Source organism: Mustela putorius, unplaced genomic scaffold, assembly GCF_011764305.1.
Source record: "Mustela putorius furo isolate JIRA1106 unplaced genomic scaffold, ASM1176430v1.1 tig00003870_pilon_pilon_pilon, whole genome shotgun sequence".
Classification (NCBI taxonomy): Eukaryota; Metazoa; Chordata; class Mammalia; order Carnivora; family Mustelidae; genus Mustela; species Mustela putorius.
The window spans coordinates 9,869,895-9,891,692 of record NW_025422022.1 but is presented as its reverse complement, the minus strand read 5'-3'; the positions used below and the strand labels follow the sequence as shown (position 1 = coordinate 9,891,692).

At 39.4% G+C, this 21,798-nt stretch overlaps 1 protein-coding gene across 5 annotated transcripts in view; it reads right to left on the bottom strand.

The window, feature by feature from the left end:
• Positions 1 to 20,717, bottom strand: part of PHACTR1 (phosphatase and actin regulator 1) — a 550,281-nt gene extending 529,564 nt beyond the window's left edge. Inside the window, exons 1-3 of one of the 5 annotated variants that reach the window (XM_045066953.1) lie at positions 20,592 to 20,717; positions 19,968 to 20,016; positions 18,621 to 18,773 (exon numbers count right to left, since the gene is read on the bottom strand). In XM_045066953.1, coding sequence (XP_044922888.1) covers positions 18,621 to 18,723 — 103 coding nt within the window. In that variant the 5' untranslated portion in view covers positions 18,724 to 18,773; positions 19,968 to 20,016; positions 20,592 to 20,717. Of the gene's footprint in view, positions 1 to 18,620; positions 18,774 to 19,108; positions 19,270 to 19,967; positions 20,021 to 20,591 lie in introns of those variants that run through there. The other 4 variants (XM_013056847.2, XM_045066954.1, XM_013056846.2 and 1 more) reach the window with 4 other exon arrangements.
• Between the last annotated feature and the right edge of the window lie 1,081 nt (positions 20,718 to 21,798).

The following is a 21,798-nucleotide window of genomic DNA, read 5'->3' as shown; positions in this document are numbered from 1 at the left end:
AACACATTTTGCTTTGCTTTTCTCCCCTGAGCCTCAGTTTTATCACCTGTAAAATGAGCCAGTTGAATTAAGTCCCTTTTAGTTCTAATGTTCAATAATTGTAGGTGTTATACTGTTAAATAAGATATTAGATCTGGGCACTTGATCGTGGTATGTAATGAAGTACTACATCTAGTTGTAATAGAAATAAAAACATATTGTGGTGGCGGAAGGTGAAAAACACAATATTTCCTAAATGCGTGTGTCGAAGAGGAAGGCTTGCCCAATATAGATTCAGTAGATATTTTATTTGCATTCTGTTGTGTCTACAGATGGCCTGATGACAGTGATCAGATCACAGGGTATTAGTCAGAGACTCTGTCTAGTAAATAATGGCAGAACAGAGCCAGGAATGTTAACCCAGCTGGCAAAGTCACCCTTTCTGCAAAAACAAAGCATGGTTGACCTCTGTCTCTTAGTCCAAAGTGTGTCTTATTGTTTCCTACATTTGTTAGAATAAACCACACCAAGAGGTGAAGAATTTATTTGTGTTTTAAATTCAGACAGAGAAAATTAAAGGTAATAAAGCCGAGGAGCTTGCTTAAGGTTAAAAGAATAAGTATGTGTTTAAGTGTGCGCGCTCATGTGTGTAAAAAGAATGTAAGAATATTCACAGGTTGTAAAGAGCCCTTATTTTTAGATGATGCAGAGAGTTTTGTTGTGTTTTGTTGTTTGTTTTTATTTTCTAAAATTTCTATAATTATTATGTGCTATGTTGGTGGTGAGAGAGAGAAATGAATTTTGAGAATAAGAAGTTCCCATGAGGGCTTAGGATAACTCAACCTAAAGGACTGAGATGATTCATCATACCATAGTGATAGTTTTTCAAAGAAATAAAGATGAAAATCACTTGAAAAAGTTGAATCTAAGAGTATAATTACATAAGATGCTTTCAATGCCACATTTGCATCTTATGCTTTGAATATGTGGAAATACATGAATCATATATGCTCACACATATTTCTTAGAATTGCCATGGTCACCGGTGAAATACAGGACCACGAGATGTAATAGGAAGAATCAAAAGATTCAAGATCCTAATTCTAGCTCCATTGTTAATAGCTGTATAGGGGCTTAGGAACTTACTTTATTATTGGAAACATGGATTACTTCATCTGTAAAATGAGAATAATAAACAAGTACTTCTACAAACTTCCCTTTCTGGGCCTAAACGAGGAAATAAATACTAAGCCCCTGGCACATGAAATGTGAGTCGTCTTCCCCTTCTCATTTCCTTTTGCAATTTCTGTGTGCACGCCCAGATTATTGAGCACAGGCTAGGGGACTAATGTCAGAATCAGTCTTGGCAGATAATATTTGGAGTGTTGGTCTTGCTTTTCAGAGACAAGAACTGAATTGGGCTAAGTCATCTCGTTTTTTTCTCTGCCTGTCACCGATCAAATAGTACATAATTAACTAAATGTAACAAAAGATGTTACTGTGTAGATTCAAAAGAGAGTGAGGTCTATTTTTACCAGCTGTAGCTGAATCTCTTTTTCCCCTTCTTTTGCAGCATTCGGTTAGAGCCTACAATTCTGTAAAGAGATTGAACTGTGCTGAGATTTAAAAAAAAAAAACAAAAAACAAAAAAAGAAACCTGTTTTCTTTAGATGATCTTGCATTAACTCAAAATTTGCTTCTTATGAAAACACAAGCCAGAATTTGAGATAATAATTGGTAACTTCAAACATTCGGTTTATGTAAATATTTCAAATGGCCTATTAATTTTAAGTACTAGTGCTAGTGCTAGAGAGAAAATACTGTGCTTAGAGTGAAAACTTTTAATTTACAAAATAAATGTTTGCTTTATGCCATTTCCCAGTCCTCCAAGAAAACACGAAAGGAAAATTAAAGGCCCAGTAGAACTCCATATTTAGAGACAGATGTAAAACAGTTAGTGACATGATTTTAGGAATTACATAGGCATGTAGAATATTTTGGATTGTTTTCTAAGATCTATCAAGTCTTAAGCCTGTAGAACTTACTCTCTACTGGTAATCTATGCTTGGGTATTCTACAGGGTTTCCAAATTCAGTATATTCTAAATTGGATTTATCGTTTTCTCCCCTCCCTCTTGATTTTCCTCCTATATTCTCAGCTTTCTCATCTACCCAGTGGGTCCACATAAAACATCTGGGGATCATTGGAAGTGCCCCTCTCTGACTTTCTGTTCACACTACCACCACAAAATCTGGAAAGAACTTTGTTAATACTTCAAGATCCCTCTCCCTTGCTATGTCAGTTCTGTTTTCACAGTCTTTACTTTTTGTTGGGATCAGTGCAAGTGCTTCTCTTTCTGTGCTTCTGATCTTACTCTTTCCAGTCCGTCTTCCATATCTGTAGTCTTGATACAAACAGATCTCACAACAGCCCTCCTCTGTGTTAGATTCTTAGTGCGTTCCTTATCAGGCTTGGGATTTCTTAGTTAAGCATAATTAACTAAGTACGCTTCATGCCTTGGTTACTGCCTACTCGTCCAGGCTCTTCTCTTGCCCTGCCCTACATTTCCAATATACCTTTCACTCTGTAACATGTTCCCCTAATGTATCATATTCCTAATGTGTCCATGCTTTATCACAAGCCATTTTGCATTGCTCTGAGTGTTCTTTTTTTCTCCGACGTAAATCCAGGTCAAAAGCTGATTAACCACCATCTCACCTTGGATGCTAATGTGGGAACACATCTACCCTTTCTCCCCCCCACACATGTGTACACTACCATATCTCTGTTTGATGTGGGAACCCTCCTCTGTGCTTAAAAAACTCACAGTGTATATATTCTCCCAGCATTTACCTTTTGGGTCTGAAATCATTTATTTATTTATCTGTCCCTATATTAGATGATTAACTCCTTGAAGCCAATGGATTTGTCTGTTTTGAGTTTGAATTCCCAATACGTGGTTAGTGGTCAACAGAGTGAATCTAAATGAATATAACATTGGATTTTTAGTCCGTTCAATTCATTTACCTCTCTTGGCTCCCTTCTTCTCATCTAGAAAAGTAAAGAATTAGGGGCATCTGAGTGGCTCAGTCAGTTAAGCGTCTGCCTTCAGCTCAAGTCAAGATCTCACAGTCCTAGGATGGAGCCTTGTGTGGGTCTCCCTGCTCAGTGGGGAGTCTCCTTCTCCCTCTGCCCCCCCCCCAATAAATAAATAAAATTTTAGGAAAAGAACTTTAAAAGAATTAGACTAGTCAGTGGTTCTCAAATTCTTGACTCCATACTATTTACATCAAAGCATCTGGGAGCTGCAAAAAGAAGGCAAAACAACCTTGTAAAGACAGAAAAAAATCCAGATTGCCACACCTGACTCCCTAAAATTCTGATCTGAGCCAGGGCTGTATAGTATATGTTTCTGATATCTAACAAGATTTGGAATGAACTGGCCTAGAAACTGTCCCAGCTTTAGAAGTCCTTCCAATGTTCTGTGTTTCCTACAGATTCCAGTTTTCTTAATCTCCTATGCAAGGTCCTTATCCTTGAACTCTGTTTTTTCTCTGATCTCAGATGTCACCTTCACCTTCTTGGTTTTTTTTTTTTTTTTTTTTTTTTTTGATCCAGCCATACTGAACTGTTTCTGGAAAGACCTATACAGTTTTTTTCCGGAGGGAATATCCCACTATTGTGGTAATTCTTGGATGGAACTCAGGCATCAAGTCCTTCACAAAGAATTCTCTGAATTCTTTCTTTCCCCTTTCAAATCCTGTGTTTGCTTCTGTTATAGTCCTTTGTACTCTATTATATATATGGTCGCTGAGCTTCTTGAAGACACGGAACTTACTCCATGAATGTTCTTTCTTTTCCTTATTGTGTGCAGTTTATCATTCCTTAAACAAATACTTACTGAGAATCTACTATCTCAACTGAGAATCTACTACCCTAAAGTCATTACTTTGTGTCATTTTATCCTTGGAACAAGAATATTGCAGGCATTATTATAATTTTGCAACCTGGGAAACAAAGGCTCATAGAGATCAGCCACGTGTAAAGCTGGTCCCATGGCTGTTTAATGGCAGGGTCAGAATTAACTTCTGTGTCTCCGATGTCACTTTCTTCACATCACTGTGTTTTGTTTCAAAACAAAGCAAAGAGAGGAAGAGAACTATGATTTAAAGTGGATTTTCCCAAAGCAATTTTCTCATTCCTCGGTAAATCCTGACTTATGTCAGTCGCCACATGGAAGCCACCAGCTGATCAACTAGAGTTTGCTGTAAATCCAGAGGAAATCAGTACAGTGGAGCTAATGCTTTGAGAGAATTTGAAGGACAAAAACTCCCAGCCGTCCGACCATAAAGAAAATTCTTTGGGGACTTTTAGCAACTCGATTTTTTTTAAAAGTCAAAATTTTGTTGCTTTTACTTGTTCTTGTGTTTTCGGACTGTCTCAGATTTTCAAAGGGCTTAGAAATCTGAATTAGGAATAAATGGTGGCAGAGAAGACCAGACATGGGGCAGGGTGGGAGGTCTCCTGGGGAATGGGAGGCCCTGCCAATTTCTAGAGGCTTGACCAAAGTGAAGTGTAATTAACACAGGAGCTAAAGCTTACTAAGTGTATATTAGGTACTTGGCATTTTGCTTAGTGTTTTGTGTTTATTTGTTCAGTGTTTCTAAACGTTAGTCACTCTAACACTTTGATGGATTTTATTCCATCAAAGTGTTGATTATTTACTTCACGTTTTTCCTTAAATGGACTTCAGTTAGCCTACTTCTTTCCCTTTGCTCTAAGCAATAGTTCCTAAGTGTGAATTCTAATTATACAGCTTTATATTTTCACTAAATTTCTTTAATTTACATTTTTTTAAAAACATCATGAAAGAAAATACATTATTACCGTACAAGAGTTCATAAGTACTATCTGCAAATCTATTGGACCATAGTTTGTGAAATGCATTTTTTTTTCACTTAATCCTCAAAATAACTCTTTGGGTGAAGAACTCTTATTCTCATTTACATTCGAAAGGGAAAAGCCAGGTAAAAAAGAGATTAAATAACTTATCTCATGTCACAAGCTATGATGTGGAAATCATAGTGTTGAAATCAGATCTGTTTCCCTTAACCCCAAGCCCTAAAACATGATATTCTTCAGCCAGTCCTGGAAAAAAATTCATTCATAACCCTGGTTTTGTATGTGCCACAATGTAACTTTGCAAAAATTTGAACAGTTATGAGAATGACCAAAAATTAGTATAAAAAATTAAAACACAGCTGACCTTTGAACAATACAGGTCCACCTGCAGTGGATTTTTTTTGAATAACTATAGTAAAATACTGTAAATGTATTTTCCTTATGTCTTTCTTAAGAGTATTTTATTTTCTCTAGCCTACTTTATTGTAAGAATACAGTATATAATCCATGTATAATATATGATGTGTTATAACTGTTTATGTTATCAGTAAGGGTTCTGGTCAACATAGACTATTAGTAGTTTTGTTTGGGGGGAGTCAAAGTTACCTGCAGATTTTCAGCTGTGCACAGGATTCATACCCGTAACCCCTGCTTCATTCAAGGGTCAATTGTATTTCACTAACCCCTTTATCTAGAAGATTATTTTCTCTACGTGGCCTTATTCTTATTCATCTTTCAAACTGGTACCCATGCACCTTAAATATGCTTTCATAGCTCTGCATTTTGCTGTGGCACCTGAGTCATATTATATTTCTTTGTTTTTATTTTTTTAAGTACACTTTCTGCTAGGCTGAGATCAAGAGTTGGACATTTAATGGGCAGAGCTACCTAAGTGGCCTGATCGTATTTTATTTTTTTAAAAACTGAAGTGTTCTGTCAAATATTCTCCCTTTTGGAGTGAGAAATGTAAGGAAAGCACACACAATTTAAGTTGGCACTGTGCTTTTATTGTAATTCTAATGCACATCAACTGATACCAGGGTTTCATTTTAAGGTAGCCTAGAACGGGTCTTGCATCTTTTCTCCACAGAAGGAAAATAAAAATACAAGCCTTTTGTTGCAAAGTGGCAATAATATGCACCAAGATCACAAATGTATCAACATAATACCACGGAACATGGCATTTTTGGAATAAAATGTTTTGAGGCAAAATTATAGTCAGATTATATTAAATATTAATGTGATTACCATGAGTTCCACACATTGTTCTGGAAACAACTTGTGGAAAATAGGAGTCTAGGAATTCATCTTTTTTTTTTTTTCATCTTCCTACCTTATATTTGTATTCGTGGTCAGATGTGAAATTCAGAAGTGCCTTAGAATATACAGGGGCTAAGAGCAGTTAATGACACAAGGAGGCTTTTCAACAACTGAAACATTTAAAGACCAGTTTGGGAAGTATATTAAACTTGGCCTTAGAATAAGCTGGCGGGAAACGAATATGGCAGCCAATGTTGTTGCCTTTCTGGGCTTTTTGTAGAGTTCAAAGGTAATTAAACAATAGAACTATCCAACATTCAAAAAAGGAAGAGCGTTGAAACTTTTCAGTTCTCTTTATTATGTAACAGCAGAGTGCTCAGGATTCCATGGAATGCCAATATTGTAAACTGAATTAAGTATTGGTCATACAGCAGACCCATCTGTGATGAATACGTCAAAGTAGCCATTGCTCAGTTTCCTTTTCTGGGATTAACCACTGCTTTTTTTTTTTTTTTTCTTCCACATAATGTCTCTATTCGCAATACAAATTTACATGCCCTCCAGTGTATTTTCATGAAATTAGATTAGATATCTTCAAATTTTGGTAAGCCTAAAAATTATGAGGAGCTTGATCAAAATGAGTATTTTTACACTCCTACACCAGAATATTTGATTTAATAGGTCTGGAGAAGACCTTTTAAACAATGGGTTCAGTGATGCTGTTGTAAACGGACCCCACTTGGAGACTTGCTTTAGTGGCCTGAACAAGCCTTGTCAGTTCCCTCTGTGTCTTCTTGCTTTATAAAATATCCTTTCTCCTCATCCTAACTCCCATTTAAATGCTATCAGCCTTCAATTCTCAGCTCAAACCATGCTTCTGAAACAGGCTTGATCTGACCACTCCCATCAGAGAGGCTCTCCTGAGCTTCTGTGGCAGATTCAGATGTCTCCAAACTCAGACTCAGCAACCCGCCAGCAGGAGCTTACTGAGCCTGCATTCCCAAGAAGGTACTTCTTAATCTATGAATCAGTATAGTACTATATGAGTATTTTATATATGCTATAAAATATACACAAATGAGATAGTTAACAGATGAATTAAAGATAAATCAGAATATTTGTTTATTTGATTAAAAGTTTGGAATATCATATATATATCATAATATATATCATATATTATGATGCAACATAAACTTCTCGATGAAGCAAAAAAACTGAATGTGCTTCAACATGTGAAAGCATCTTGACTGATCCCTTTACGATATCGTGCCTCAGAGGGTTACTTCTAAGTTCAGTTTATTTCAACTGATTTTAATAGCTGTTATAGGTGAAAACCCAGGAAACTTCATAAGTTTTAGGGGAAGGATATCATTGAGGGTACTTGCTAAATTATAGTGTCAAGTCTTGCATTTCCATCCACCAATTTTCATAATGGATTTTGTTGAAATCCAGTAAAACTGTATCTTCCCTGATACTAATGAATTCTCATAAGCTACATTGCATTTTTTTAAAAAATGTATTTTTAAATAGGTAATTATTCCTCAGGTAGTGAAAGAATAAAAAAAAATCTCCCTCCCACTTCTGTTTCTAGTCACTGGTTCAACTCCCACAGAGGCAACAAATTCTGTTCCTATAGGAGCATATAAAGCATACATATATTATCTTTTGACCCAGTTTATACTCATTACCATAGAGAATGAGGAAGGACATGGTTTTCTTGTACCATATCCCCCCGCATTCCTCAGCCTTCTTTTATCAGAATTCTAATAGTACCCACTTGATATTGTAACTATGCAAATTTGGTTCATGAGCCACACAGTCCTCAAACTTACTCCCACTTTCTTTTACAACTTTTTTCTTTAGGTCACTAAGTGCTAAGGGATGCATTTAATTTTGTGTTGCCCTCAGTATTAAAAAAAAAAAAAATTCCTCTTAAGTGTTGGCCTTGCTCTTTGGGAGGCTTCCTAGCTGACAGCCCCCTTCAGGATCACTTTTTTGGGGCAACTCTGAAATTGTACTAGATAAAGGATAATGGTTCTATTCTCAGATAAACATTATTATTTTTTTAAATTTTATTTATCCGTTTGACAGAGGGAGAGCTCACAAGTAGGGGGAGTGGTAGACAGAGGGAGAAGGAAAAGCAGGTTTCCTGCTGAGCAAGGAGCCCGATGTGGGGCTCAATTCCAGGACCCTGGGATCATGATCTGAGCTGGAGGCAGACTCTTAATGACTGAGCCACCCAGCCTCCCCTATTCTCAGATAAACATTATACCTACTCAGAGTAACAGTCTTCCATATGAACAAAGCAAGGATATTTGTTATGGCCATGCTTATTTATCAAATAAACCTTACACTCCAGTGGCTTAACACAGTAAATGTATTTTTTTGTTCACACTGAAGTCTGAGTTACTGATCCTGAGATACCCCCCGTTTCTGTCTAAAGTGAAGCTATGATTAGCACTTTCCCTCTGTGCTCTGCCATCCTCTAGGGCCTTGAGTCATCTGCATCCAGCCAGCAAAAGGAAAAAAAAAAAAATCCAAAACCAAAACCAACATGGAGACCAAACCATAAGAGACTCTTAACTCTAGGAAACAAACTGAGTAGGTTACTGGAGGGGAGGTGGGTGGGGGATGGGGTAAGTGGGGGATGGGCATTCAGGAGGGCACCTGATGGAATGAGCACTGGGTGTTGTATGCAACTGATGAACCACTGAATTCTACCCCTGAAACCAATAATACTCTATAAGTTAACTAAATTGATTTTAAATTAAAACCAAAAAAGAGCATGGAGAAGGTGCATCCACTTCTAAAATACCTTGGCTTGGAAGTGACATACTAATTCTGTTGTCATTCCATTGGCAAAAACTGATTGTAGGTGCTTCGAAAGGTATGAGGGGGTCTAGGAAGTATAATTCGGGCTGGGCAGCGATTTCTCAAAAGAACTCTTTACTATGAAAAGGAGGGCACACAATTTAATGGACATATAATTAGCTACTGCAAATAATTCGGATGTATTATTAATATCTGAATATTCAATTTTAAAGAAAGGTAAATATTTGGGATATAAATCAAAGTAAAAAATCTACTTAAAATGTAAGCTCCATAAAGATGGGTTTTTGTCCATTTTGTTGACTGCTGAAGTCACATGTAGATAGCATTTGGCACTCTGTAAGTGCTCAATAAATATTTGTGAAAATGGCCAACTGAATGAATGTGCTTTGTATGTTGAAATTACATATAATTTCAAAATAAGCAATATTATATATATACATATATATATATAATGAAAGTAAAGTGCTGCAAATTATTTGATTGTGAACATAATTTCTTGTATAGAAATAGGCTTGAGAACTTTCTGGTAGTTGAATAATAGGGAAATAGATGGGTAGTAGAAATATTAGAATAGGTAATATCTAGAATACCTTAAATATGCAAAAACATTTTAAATAATAGTACATGTCAGAATAATAAATTTAATTATTTCTAATTTCAGTAGTTATAGAATTGGTATACCGACATTAACAATTATAAACAAAGAACTGTATTTGACTTTTGGTTATTTTATGCCATTTAGATAATCAGTTTTCAAGAAAAAGTCCTGTTTGGGAATTCTTCAGTCTTTTGAGAGTAACGTAAAAGTGGAACATCAATTTTCCTAACTCAAATTTCATGTAAAGGACAAACTCCCAGATTTATAAACCACATCTATGAGAAGTCACTTTTGATCTGGCTAACATAAAGCCTATAAAGAATATGGGGGAAAGGAGAAAAAACTAGAGAAAAGAGAGGTGAATAATATATTCTATTGTCAATGATCACATTTCAGAATGTCAGTTGCAATAAGAATACTTGAATAAAGACAATCCCTCCTCTACCCCATATTATTTGGAAATTCATTTAAGACAGACCACAGCATAATTCAATGTGAAAACTAAGAACATAAGGCTTTAAAAAAACGACACCAGAGAAAAATATCTTTATACCATTCGGGATGGCAAAGATTTGTTAAAGGACTAACCATAATAGGAAGAAAAACAGATTTTGTCAAAATTAAAGACTTCTACTTATTAAAATATACCACTAAGAAAGTAAAAAAAAAAGCCAGGCATAGATTGGCAGAAGATATTCGTAACACATATGCACAGTTGCCCCTTGAATGTGAGTTTCAAATGCACTTGTCCAGTCACCAGCAGATTTTTTTTTGATAAATAGAGTACAATACTATATTAATGTATTTTCTTTTCCTTATGATTATTTTAACAATCTTTTCTTCTGTGTGGTAAGAATGCAATATATAATACATATATCATACAAATTATGTGTTAATTAATAGTTTATCAATGGTAAGTCTTTTAGTCAACAGTAGGCTATTAGCAGTTAAGTTTTGGGGAAATCAAAGTTGTAGAATGATTTTTGACCACATGGGTGGTAGGTGCCCCAACCCCTCTATTGTTCTGAGGGTCAATGGTAGTTGTGTAGGGTTGATTTTCCTTCCCATTTTTTGGCCAAATACTTTAATGTTACTCTTGCTTTGCTTTTATAACTGAAAAAAGATACGCAGATCTCCAACATAATCTCTCTGTTCAGTCCTAAGCTTTCAGAAGTACTATTTAATACCAATATTCATTCTGTGGTTTGCATGACCATATGGGTCTAATTGTTTACCGAAATATTCTTTAAAATATTAAAAATGGTATTAGCCATGAACTGATTTTAATGTGCTAGTCTCCCCATCCTGGCTTCTGCCAGCTTAGTCCCAGAGGGTGGTACTGAAAGTTTTTAGGGAAACAGATTTCTTTGGGAAAATGAGAACTCCTTCCCAAGCACCTGTGATTTGTTTATGCTAATTGAGTCATGGCTGATGCTGGCTGTGTGTGAGCTGAATCTATAATCCACTCTTTCATGTGCTTTATGTGCCAGTAGGAGTTATTAATCGATTGCAATTATCTCATTGTATTTTCATATCATTTTTTCCCCCTTTCTGTTTCTCATCCTCTCGTCTTTCCTCTCTCTTCCTCTTGTCCCCATATCCTACTTTATTATGAGCCTTGAATCATGGCCAAGCAGATGCTTGCTGGGAGCAAAGGCACAAAGAACTTGGGAAAACTGAGTGCAGGTAAATTGTTGGCCCTCGGTGTACTGAGAATTGCCCAGTTCCAGTGGTGTACTCCAGAAATGGAGTTCAGTTTTTATGGTTATCTACCTATGGATGGAATTGGCAGGCTGGCTATCTCCACAATATTTTTTTCTCTTAATCTGCCTTCACCCTCTCCTTCACACAGAGTGTGCCTTGTATTAAACACAGGTTTGGAGAGCCTGCGTGTGAGCAATTAGAGGTCTAAAATGGAGTGTGTGGGAAGTTAGGAGGGAAGGCTTGGTAGTTAGCTTGTCATCCATGAGTGAAGCACAGCACGCTGCTTCCTGGATAGAATTTTAGAGGAAAGGGGAAAAAAAAAAGATAAAAAGCAAGTATTTGTTGAGGGTGAGGACTTGAGTGCCATGAAAGTAAGGCTAGAAACGATATGTGAAGTGGTTCTGAAGCACTTGTCAGAGACCAGGGTCTGGAAGTTCCATGTATCCTACTTGGTCAGGACATATCCGTGAGGACATGGGTGGATGTGGCTGATGAGCTCTGTTGGTCCTAGCAGGACTCTGAGGAGCCAATAGGGAGGCATCAGCCTGGTGAGAGGAAAAGGTCATAATCCAGTTGGCAATCATGCCACACTTGAGGATGAGGTTGCTTTGCAATTACTGTTTCTACCTCAGTCCTTAAGGAGCAAATTTGACCTGTAGGTCCCATTATAAGCCACATCTAAAACCATGACATGAAGGTCTCAGGGGACAAACCAGAAGAAGGAAGACAACCGGCATTTACTAAGCATGATTCCTAGAAGCACCATGGACAGGCTTCCAGGGAGTGGTTCTCAAAGTGGGTGTCTCCAGCCTGGGATTAGGTGGGTATCTCCAGCCACCTTCCATTGGGTCTGTCCAGAAGCAGGGGTGTGAAGGAGGCTGGTTTGGGGTTAGTCAACCACAGAATGTAAGTACTGGATTAGGCAGTAAGGATCTCAGGAAGGAAGGGAAAATGTATCTCAGCTGAGAGATAGCTCAGAGATAGTTTCTTGAACCTGTTTTGAACAGCTTTTGAACTAATGTCACTTAAGTTCAGCGGAGCAAACGTAGACTGGTCACCTATTCCATAATTCTACTTTTAGGTAGAATAAAAACTCAGTCATCACAGACTCATATATTAAAGAGCTCTTTTAAGAACAAGTCCAGGGGACCTGTAAATCTATTTAAAAGGTTAATGCTCCTCAACGGTACACAAAATCTCTCCTGCTGTATTTTCTTTTTGCTTTTGCTTTTTAAATTACTTCTGTTTTATGGGAGATCTAGCAAAGTTGATAACGTTCTTCATTTCTTATACCTGTATGTATTTGAAAATTGTTTTTTACCTGTCTCTCCCTTTGGCCTTCAGCAGCCTCTTATTTTCAACTAAAGATTTGAATTCTTTAAAGGTCCTAGAAGTTTCTATTTTCCAGATATTCAATTGTCAAGAGTTCTTTAGTTCTTTCCCTGAATCCTGAGCATCTCTTTGTAATGGAGATTTAAGCATTCCCATTCCTTGAGTTCAACAGAGACATTTACTACATCTTAATTCTCCTACTCTATACCAAGGATGATACTAGGCACCCAGAAAATGGTATTTAGGGAGATCACCACTCTCTAGGTAGGTAACAGACACCAGTAATAATTAAACAAAAGCACCAATGATTAATCAATAATAATAAATAATGTACTGAACACTTTATAAGCACACTCCCATTAATTCTCAAAAATCCCTATGAATTTGAAGCTAGGGTTATGTCCATTTTGATGACGCTCAGAGATATGAAGCCATTTATGTAAGTTCATGCAGCTAGTAAGTGGTGAAAGTTGAATAACACAATATGACAAAGGCTATAATGTAGGCATGAATAGAACGCAGTGGGAAAAAAGGCCTAGAAAAGTCAGGCAAGGCTTCACAGAGAGTTGACACTGGGTTGGGTCTTGTATGAAGCACAGGAAAGGAAATAGCATGAGTACATTTTGTGCTGATGACTATTGTCAATGATTTGCAACGAATTGAGTTGTAACCAAATGTTCTTGTCTCTTGGGGCCATGTCAGAAGTCCCAGAGATTTAGAGTACATTTAATTCAAAGCTGAAGATTGAAGAGATAGCAGTTCTGACAGATTTCACAGGATGGGCAAAAGGTGGGGGAAATATTTGAGAGAGAGAGTTTAAATGAATTCCTCTCCATTTCCAAATGCAAATTGAAGAGACTTTAGCTGCTAACTGTGGCATCCATCAGTTGTCAAAAGTAGCATTTCCCTTTGTTGGACAAGACAGAGAAGATGCTCTATGATGTCATGAGTATAGTACCTAGTTCCAATGCCAAGAATTATGTTAAAGGATAAAAGAGGGGAAATTGTGAACAGGATTCATAAATTTGATTGCCTAGTGACTTTAGTCATTTGGCTGCCTTTTAATGTATTTTCCTCTTGGAAGGAAATTTAATTGTCTAAATTTTTTGATGGTCTTGGAGAAAAGAAACTTAGTGTAGCAAGGAGGTCGTAGGTATGTGTGGCCACCGTCTCTCTGGAAACTGTGTGATCCGGGCACGTGGCGGAACCACCTTGACCTTCATCATAGCCAGGAGTGTGATTTGGTCATGAATGTTTCCTTCACTGCCTATGGGATCATTGGAGTCAGAAATACTGGAATTCAAATCCTGGCCATGCTGCTTTCCTAATCCGTGAAATAAGCATCATAATTCCTCTTTCCTAAAGTTTCTTTGAGGATTAATGGATACAGTGAATATGAACATGGTAGCACCCATACATAGCCCAGTCCTTTTTTAAAAAAAAGTCCATTTGCACCTTTCCAATGCTGAAGATTTATTTAAGGGAAGGACCTAGATAGAGAAAGATCCTCAGGCAAGAATAGCTGCACGATGTGCTAAAACCTCCTTCACTAAAACAAGAGGTCAGTAGATCTGAGTCCTGGTTGCACATTTGAATCACCAGGAACAATTAAAACGATTCCCAAGTACAAGGCTCACTACCAAAGATTCTGATTTAATTGTTCTGTTGTGGGACTCCAGTCCTGAGTTCATAAAATCTCGCCAGGTGTTTCTAAGATGCTCTGGATTCAGTCATTGTTTCTTGAACTAACATAAATTGCCTGGAAATCTTGTTCAAATGCAGGTTCTGCTTCTCTAGGTTTAGGGTGCCTGAGATTCTGCATCTCTAATTAGCCCCGAGATGAAGCCCATGGTGCTAGTTCAGGACCACCCTCTCAATAGCATGTGATTAACGATCCATAACAGTGGTTCTCAACCTTCGGCGTTCATCCTAGTAGCCCAGTGGCTCTTTGGTAATGCAGTCCTGGGATCTGGGTCTGTCCCTCACAAATTCCATTTCACTTGGTTCCAGGAGCAGCCAGGAGAATCACCCATGTATACAATGTCCCTTTCAACCTGAAAATCCTATGACGCTAGTTTTGTGATCCTTCCCTTCCAATGCAATTGTTCAGTAAAAAAATGACAGGGACAAAAGTAGTGTGTGTGAGTCATCATAGAAACCTGGAAGATGGGAGAACTCAAGTTCCATGTTGTCAGGACATGGCTGATCTCTATGCCGTATGTATCTGCAACCTCAAGAATTCTTTTGAGTTAATGGAGACCTTCACGGACTTCCCTCTAGGTAAGCAGCTTTTCCTGTTGACGAAGCACTCACAGATTAATTGGGAGAGTTTCCTTCACTGATGGATAATGAACAGGGTGACCTTGGATTTTTTTCTCCTCTCTGCAACACATCATGCTTTCCAAAACAGAGTCCCCAGAGGGGTGCTTCCCTACCTCAGGACCAAACTGAAGAAAAATGAAGGTCCACAGAGCCAATGACTGACTTGAAATCCTCTGGGACTTTCAGAAGAATCTGTCCCGCAATAGACCGGATGGCTTTTGTCCTTCTTTTTCACTTTCTGGGACTTCTCTGGCTTTGACTAGCTAAAAATATCTTCCACTTAGAGGCAGGCCTTTGCCACTTTCCAAAAAGAATAGAAAAATAACTGTGATGGGATTAAAAGCATTATAATTCCAGTATCGTGGAATTAATGACATTTTGGATGTCATTAATAGAAAAGGGTTTGGTTTCTAAGAAGTTTATGAACTTGTAAACAAAACTGATATAAGGATGGTACTATGGAAAAATAAAACTGAGATGTTCTTGCTTCCCCCTGCAAGAGTATTTACACCTGCAAGAACCCTTGATCAGTCTACAATGGTATCACCATGACTTTGAGAATGGTCAACTCAAAAAGGCAATCATCACCCTCCAGTTGAGTGGATCAAATCCCTGGTCACCCAAATTCTGGGTGCTCAGCTCCACTCTGTGCTCCCAGTTAGACCTTTTAGAAGCGGGTGTCGGATCGGGGTTACTTAATCTACCATGCACCTGTCCCTGGGCTGGGTTGGCCAGGAAGAGAGCTGCTGTGTGCGGTGTTTCATCCGGAGCACGAAGCCCTAATTGCCTCAAATGCCTTTCCCAAGAGCTGGCTCCCAAGCTGCCCCCTTTTCACTGGTGCTCAGAATCTCTACTCAAACACATACACCTGTTTCTGCAAGGGAGGGGAGCAGGCTGTGGTCCTCAGGCCTCTGTCCACTCACCTGAGCCCTTTATCAGGCCCAGGAACTGGTTGTCGGGGAAATTCTAGGGAGTCTATACCAAGTGAGTCACTAGTAGTGACTACGTGTCACTACACCTGGGGTGGTGTAGTGAAAAGCCCCGTATTGCCGTGGCAGCAGAGTTCCTGGAGAGGAGACGGGGGTTCACCGGTCCTACGTGGTCCAGCTCTGGGGAAGGCATATGGAGAAGTGGGGGGATCCTCACTTGTCATGTGAAAAGAAGGACCAGGTGGATAGGGAATACCAAGACAAACTCACTACTTTTCAATTTTGCCTGGAGTTGGGTTTTGATGTGACAAGAAAATCATCACCGTGTTTTATAATTCATGGAAAATTTAATTTTCTTTCTTTTTTTTTTCTTTTTTACTAAAAATAGGAGATTACGCTCCTTTCAGGCTGTGTTCTTGTTTGGCAGTGGCTTCCTTATGAAATTTCAAACAGAGGAGGGGATAGCATTTTGCCAGGGATGTTTATTTTATTGATTTGCAGACAGTTTCAGCACTTTAAATCTTACTTCATTAAGGCTCTTAGCAGCTGAGGAACTGGGCACTGTTATGGTTTCTTCTGTCTTTTTCAGGGGGAGCTGAGCTTGTCCAGGTTCACCGTGGCAGACCCGCGATTTGAACCCCGGCAGTCAGGGTCCAGGGTCTGCAACCACTGGGTGATCCTGTCTCTAATGCAGAGAAAGGGGTTCCTGTGCCAGGAAGGCAGGAGAGAAACTGGATTGGGTGGACTGGTCCTTCAGTGTGGGCCCCTAGACTGATGTGCTGCTAGGTAATCATCACCGGGGCTCTTGCTTAAAATGCAAACTCCTCGGCTATACACCTGGGTAGCTGATTCAGGAAGGCTGAGGTTTTAAAAAATCGAAATAGATGATGTTTAAGGACCCCTCCACCTTACTACGAATTCAAGATCCTTTGACTGGAACGCCGTTCGATTACCTTAAAATGAACGTGCTCTCAGGAGCTCCAATGGCTTATGCTGCCACCTCCCCTGCATTTTCTAGTCATTCCAGCTCTGCTGTCTAAACCACAGTCACGGATGGTGACAATTCTGACCACTCCACCCCCAAACTCCATCTGCTGACAACCACCAGGCTGCTTTGAGTCCTCAGAGCCTCCCACACCCTGCCTGCTTTCCTTCCGTGGAAGCCCGGAGCCCACAGGCTTCTGAAAAGCTTCAACTGCCAGGCAAAGTGGGCATCTTTAATACTGTGAATGAACTCGACTCCCTTTCTCTGCTGATGATTACGCAGCTCAGGTAGGTGACCCCACCACTGAACATTATTGTCCCGCTCAGACTGAACACATCAGACGCGGTGATGTTGAAACACGGGTCTGGAGATGGGGACTGAGCCTCAGCCACTTTTCTCCATCTACTTCTAGCATCTTCTTACTTGCAGACTCAGAGGAGGCTGGAGGTTCTGGCCAGTCTCTCCCTTGTCTCCTTAAGTAACATATTCATGTCTCTGTAGGTGGCTGAGAGGAGCATTTGCTGACTACGTACAACCAGAGACACAGGGAGAATTAGCTGTTCTATCACTTTTGCTAATTTAAATTCTGCTGATGAGCACACTGACCCGAGCAAATCAACCAGATCATTGTCCAGCCCCTCCTGGCTTTAAGAAGCCTGGATCATACCCAGGAAAATGGAACCAGAGAAGGAGGCTTGAAAACCCTCGAGGTTGCCATGGGAAATCGGCTTACCAGTGAGGTAAAACCAATGCAGAGGAGACCTCTGGGAAAGCCAAAGCAGATTTCATCAGTGCCCCGTGTGAAGTACCTGTCACCACCTAACAGTGAGAGTCCCCAAACAGCACTCCTTCTCAGTTCTGCCTTACGACTTCCAAGAATTTGACTACTTTTCTCTTTAAGAATACGGTCATTGGCTTTCTCTTCAGTGTATCCCTTATACTGTGCAGGAGATGCCCATTATCAGAGAGCCTTGACTGAAAACCCTAAACATTCCGTGGAAAAGAGAAAATATGTTTTTTAAAAATCTCCTGCCTATCAGGAGATCCCATAAGACACTCCAGCTTCTTTCCAATGCACTCGCAAAACATCCTCAATGCACCGCGGAACAGGAAAAGCCAGCCAACCAGAGCCTCGCTGACCATCTTGTAATATGCACATATCAATAAAATTAAAATATCAATAAAAATGCACATATCAAACATACATACTTCACAACAGGCATGCTTCTTACTGCTCTCTGGGTGCTCTGCTAATTCTCAGAGCAGTAACAGAATTTATCTAAAACAGATAAGGCAGCTCTAGAAGCACAAAGCTGATCTTGGGAGCCCCTAACCCACCTGGAGTTTAGTCAGACAGGTCAGGGTGCCCTAGATCTCCTCAAGTGTAGTGGCTGCAAACTTAACCTTTCCTGGGGTGGGGCAGAGATGGGGAAGCATTCCAAATACCTTTCTGGATACCTATGCCTTGGGTGCAAGGAAGTGGGAAATCATTTTCTAACCTAGTTGTCCTAGGGGCATTTATGTCAAAAGTTGGGTAGGATGCTTTTTTCTTTTCTTTTTTTTTAAAAACCACATCCAAGAAGTTTGCGTTTATCCATTCTATTACGTGCCTGCCTCAATTTCAGCAACAGTTTGGTAGAGATTCGTTTTCGATTTAGTAATCCCAATTACCGACCCTCTGCAGTAGAGCTACAGCTGCTGCAGTAGACAGCCAGCTGTCAGTATAAAACCAACATGCATCGGAGAGGACTTTCCTCTCTTGCTCCCATTGTATTACCTTGAGCTCCCTGACTGTAGAAGAATCTTTGAGCTGACTCAACATCCAAGAGTCTATGAGCAGACTCGACATCCAGAAAATAATCCATTTTGGGATAATCCATCCTTGATGTTCTCAAAGCAGAGTTTCAAGACAAAATAGTCACTTGTGTGCCTATGGAAAAGGAAAAAAAAATTCACAATATTTTAGACTGTCAAATAGATGTTTAAAACCATGTCTGTGTGTGTGTGTGTATAAAGATATATATATATACAATGTATTATATTTGTTATATATTATAATAATATATACATATTAACAATTTTGGAATAAGAAATATCCCATTATGATCCTCCCTCATTTGAGAGTTCCAGTTCTAAACCCACCCTCAACATAGCTCTTCTACTGTAAGAGAACATGCAACATTTAATCAACATTCATTAAAGGAAATATATTCTACTCAGAAAAAAAAAAATCCAGATGATTCAAGCTAAAGAGAAATAACATACCAGTTTTTCCTTGTTATTTATTAACTGGAAAAATAGGCTGTTAAATTCATATGCTATCCGTTTTCAAAAGATCTGTCTGAGGAATGGCTCTGTTAAGTGTCAGCGTTCTGAACTGATCCTCAGTCCAGGGAGTTCCAATTCCCTTAGAACGGGGAGAATCGCCTGGGAATCCGAGCCTCCACTTAGAGGTGCCGTGCATTTATGACACATGCTGACATGTTTGCTATAAAAATGCCTTGGATTCCTTCCCTTTTGGCGCTTCCCTTCAGCACATTTTATAAAGTGCTCCAGGATCATCACCTGCTTGCCCGTGACCCAGGCTGCTTTTGAGAAAGAATCCTGGTTTGGGGGACAAGGATCCCCAGGATGTCATCATGCACTGGCCTGTCAGGAAGCTGATGCACTTATTAAAAAGCATTCAGCCAGCTGGGTTCTTTTTAGCATATGTAACCTCTCCCTGATACTTGCACAAATGAAGTATCTCTCTTTCTGCAGGATGTTTTTGGAAAGAATTCATAAGACCAAGTCATTCAAATTGAGCTCAGAAGGCTAATCCAATTCGTTCCTCTTTCTAACAGTGAATATTTTAATTTAAGAACCCAAATCTGGTAAGAGGAAACTTTAAAAAATTCCCAAAGGTAATCCCAAGAGCAAATCATACTTACTGCAAGAGGAAAAAAAAAAATCAAGGACTAACTGCCGGCAGTAAAACCAAGAAGAATTTCAGCTGGAGTGTCTTTGATCTCACTAAATTCCCGATGAAAGTAAACAATTTTGATTGTTTGATTAGAACAGCGATGAATAATGTATACAGTCCAGTAGACCTCCTTTATCACATAAAATAGCCAGAGCATGTTACCTTAGCAACAGAAGGTGACGCCAGTCTCAGCCTCTTTGTATCCTCCACTCTGAAGGAAGAAAATGACCAGTTTCCCGTATAAAACTTGGGCACAAAATCATCACCATCAAAATCTACATGTAACCATCATGTGGTCCATTCCCCATCACCCCTTCCGTCTCTTACGCAGAGAAGTGTCATCGTCATTGAAAAACGGGTTTTGGCTTTACTAATTTATGTTTATAGCCCCAAGTCACACTTCGATTTGCAATTGCAACCGAATTACATGATTAAACCATTAATAGGATCGAAAAGTTGTCTAGAAATTGTTGGGGGGGGGCATCCACTTCCTACCCTGACTGCTACGGGTTGCAGGGAATGGCCGTTTGAGCTTAGCATATGTTAAATGTTCCCCTGCTATAATTAATACATAGATCAGTCACCAGCGTCTCGGCTGAAAATAACTCTCTTTCCTTCTGCGACTCAGTCACTGGAAGAAGCTGAAAAAGCTGCCTGAAATTTCCCAGCTTTTAAAAAATGCATTATAACATGCTCTTTTGGGAGCTGTCCCCCCACCCCCCAGAAAAGAAAGGTGGCCAGAAATGAGACAGGAAAGGAAGAGTCTTGAAGTTAGCAGATACTCACGCACTTGTTGGCCTCTTGCAGCAGGACACCCAGAGCTCCTGATGACGCTGTGCGATGCTGCTGAGCACGGGAGCCCAAATGAACAGCTTCTAATTTTCCCTTCAATCTCAATTCGAGAGCACTGAGCAGAGGCAAGTGATGGATTGGCCCATTTTATATTATGATGAAATGCAACCCCTAAGAGGAGATCTGAGTGGAGCTGCTCTTTAGAACACATTAGACTGCTAATTTAAGAAAATTGAAAGGTTTTGTTTTACTGTCTTTTATGTGTTCTCTCTGCTACCCCCTCAGTTTAATTTGCATTTAAAATTATGCTCATGTCTCCTCAGTTCTCCAAGGTGTGGAGTACTTTCTAATCACGATGGCTGCTTGGGTAGGGGTTGGTGCAACGCCACTTTTATTCTGAGCTGCAAAACAAGGTGGGTAATTATAATCCTGAGCTGTTTTCTGGAGTGAAATATAAAATGAACATCTGATTTCAACCCCTACCTCTCCTCTGGCCTTTCTTCCCCTTCCTGCCTCTGATTGCTTGGTCAAAGCTCCAGCCCAAATCATGCCAATCTGTCTAAATGCATTTTTTTCTGTCTGAATGTAACAAAATAAACCCAACAGCAAAAGGAAACTTTGGTTAGATACCTGAGCTTATTCTGGTGGGATATCCTTCCTAGCAAACCTCTGAAAGGACTTTTAGACACAATACTTGGAGATGTGCTCCTGAAAGGCATAATGACAGCCAAATGCAAGCCTGATGGGTTTTTGACCCTTTGTTGACCAAGAAGAATTAGTTAATAAGTGTGGCACGGTGTGTCGTGTGTTGGATTGTTAAGAAAAAAGAAGATACATTTGAGAAGTCTTGGATGGAAGACCACCACACTCCTGGCTTTCCATAGACACAGTTCTTCCAGCTGCTTTTGAGACGAACCGGAAAATCTCCTGCTGTCTGTCTTGTGGGCTCTCCCACCCAATCAGGACAAATCAGATACCAAGCTCGGGCTGCTGAGTTAAGCCTGATGAAAGGAAACTAAAACTATCAATTCTATGTTCTTGTAGGGAAAGTCCACTTTGGAATAGAATACACAAAGCTTTGCCCCAGACCCAAGGACTTATTTTTCTAAGGTTACATTTCTATTCAGCCTCCAATGGAGACATGTGAGAACACTTGACATTTGCAAGAGGAGAAAGCTGTCTTCTGGTTTCTTTTACAGTG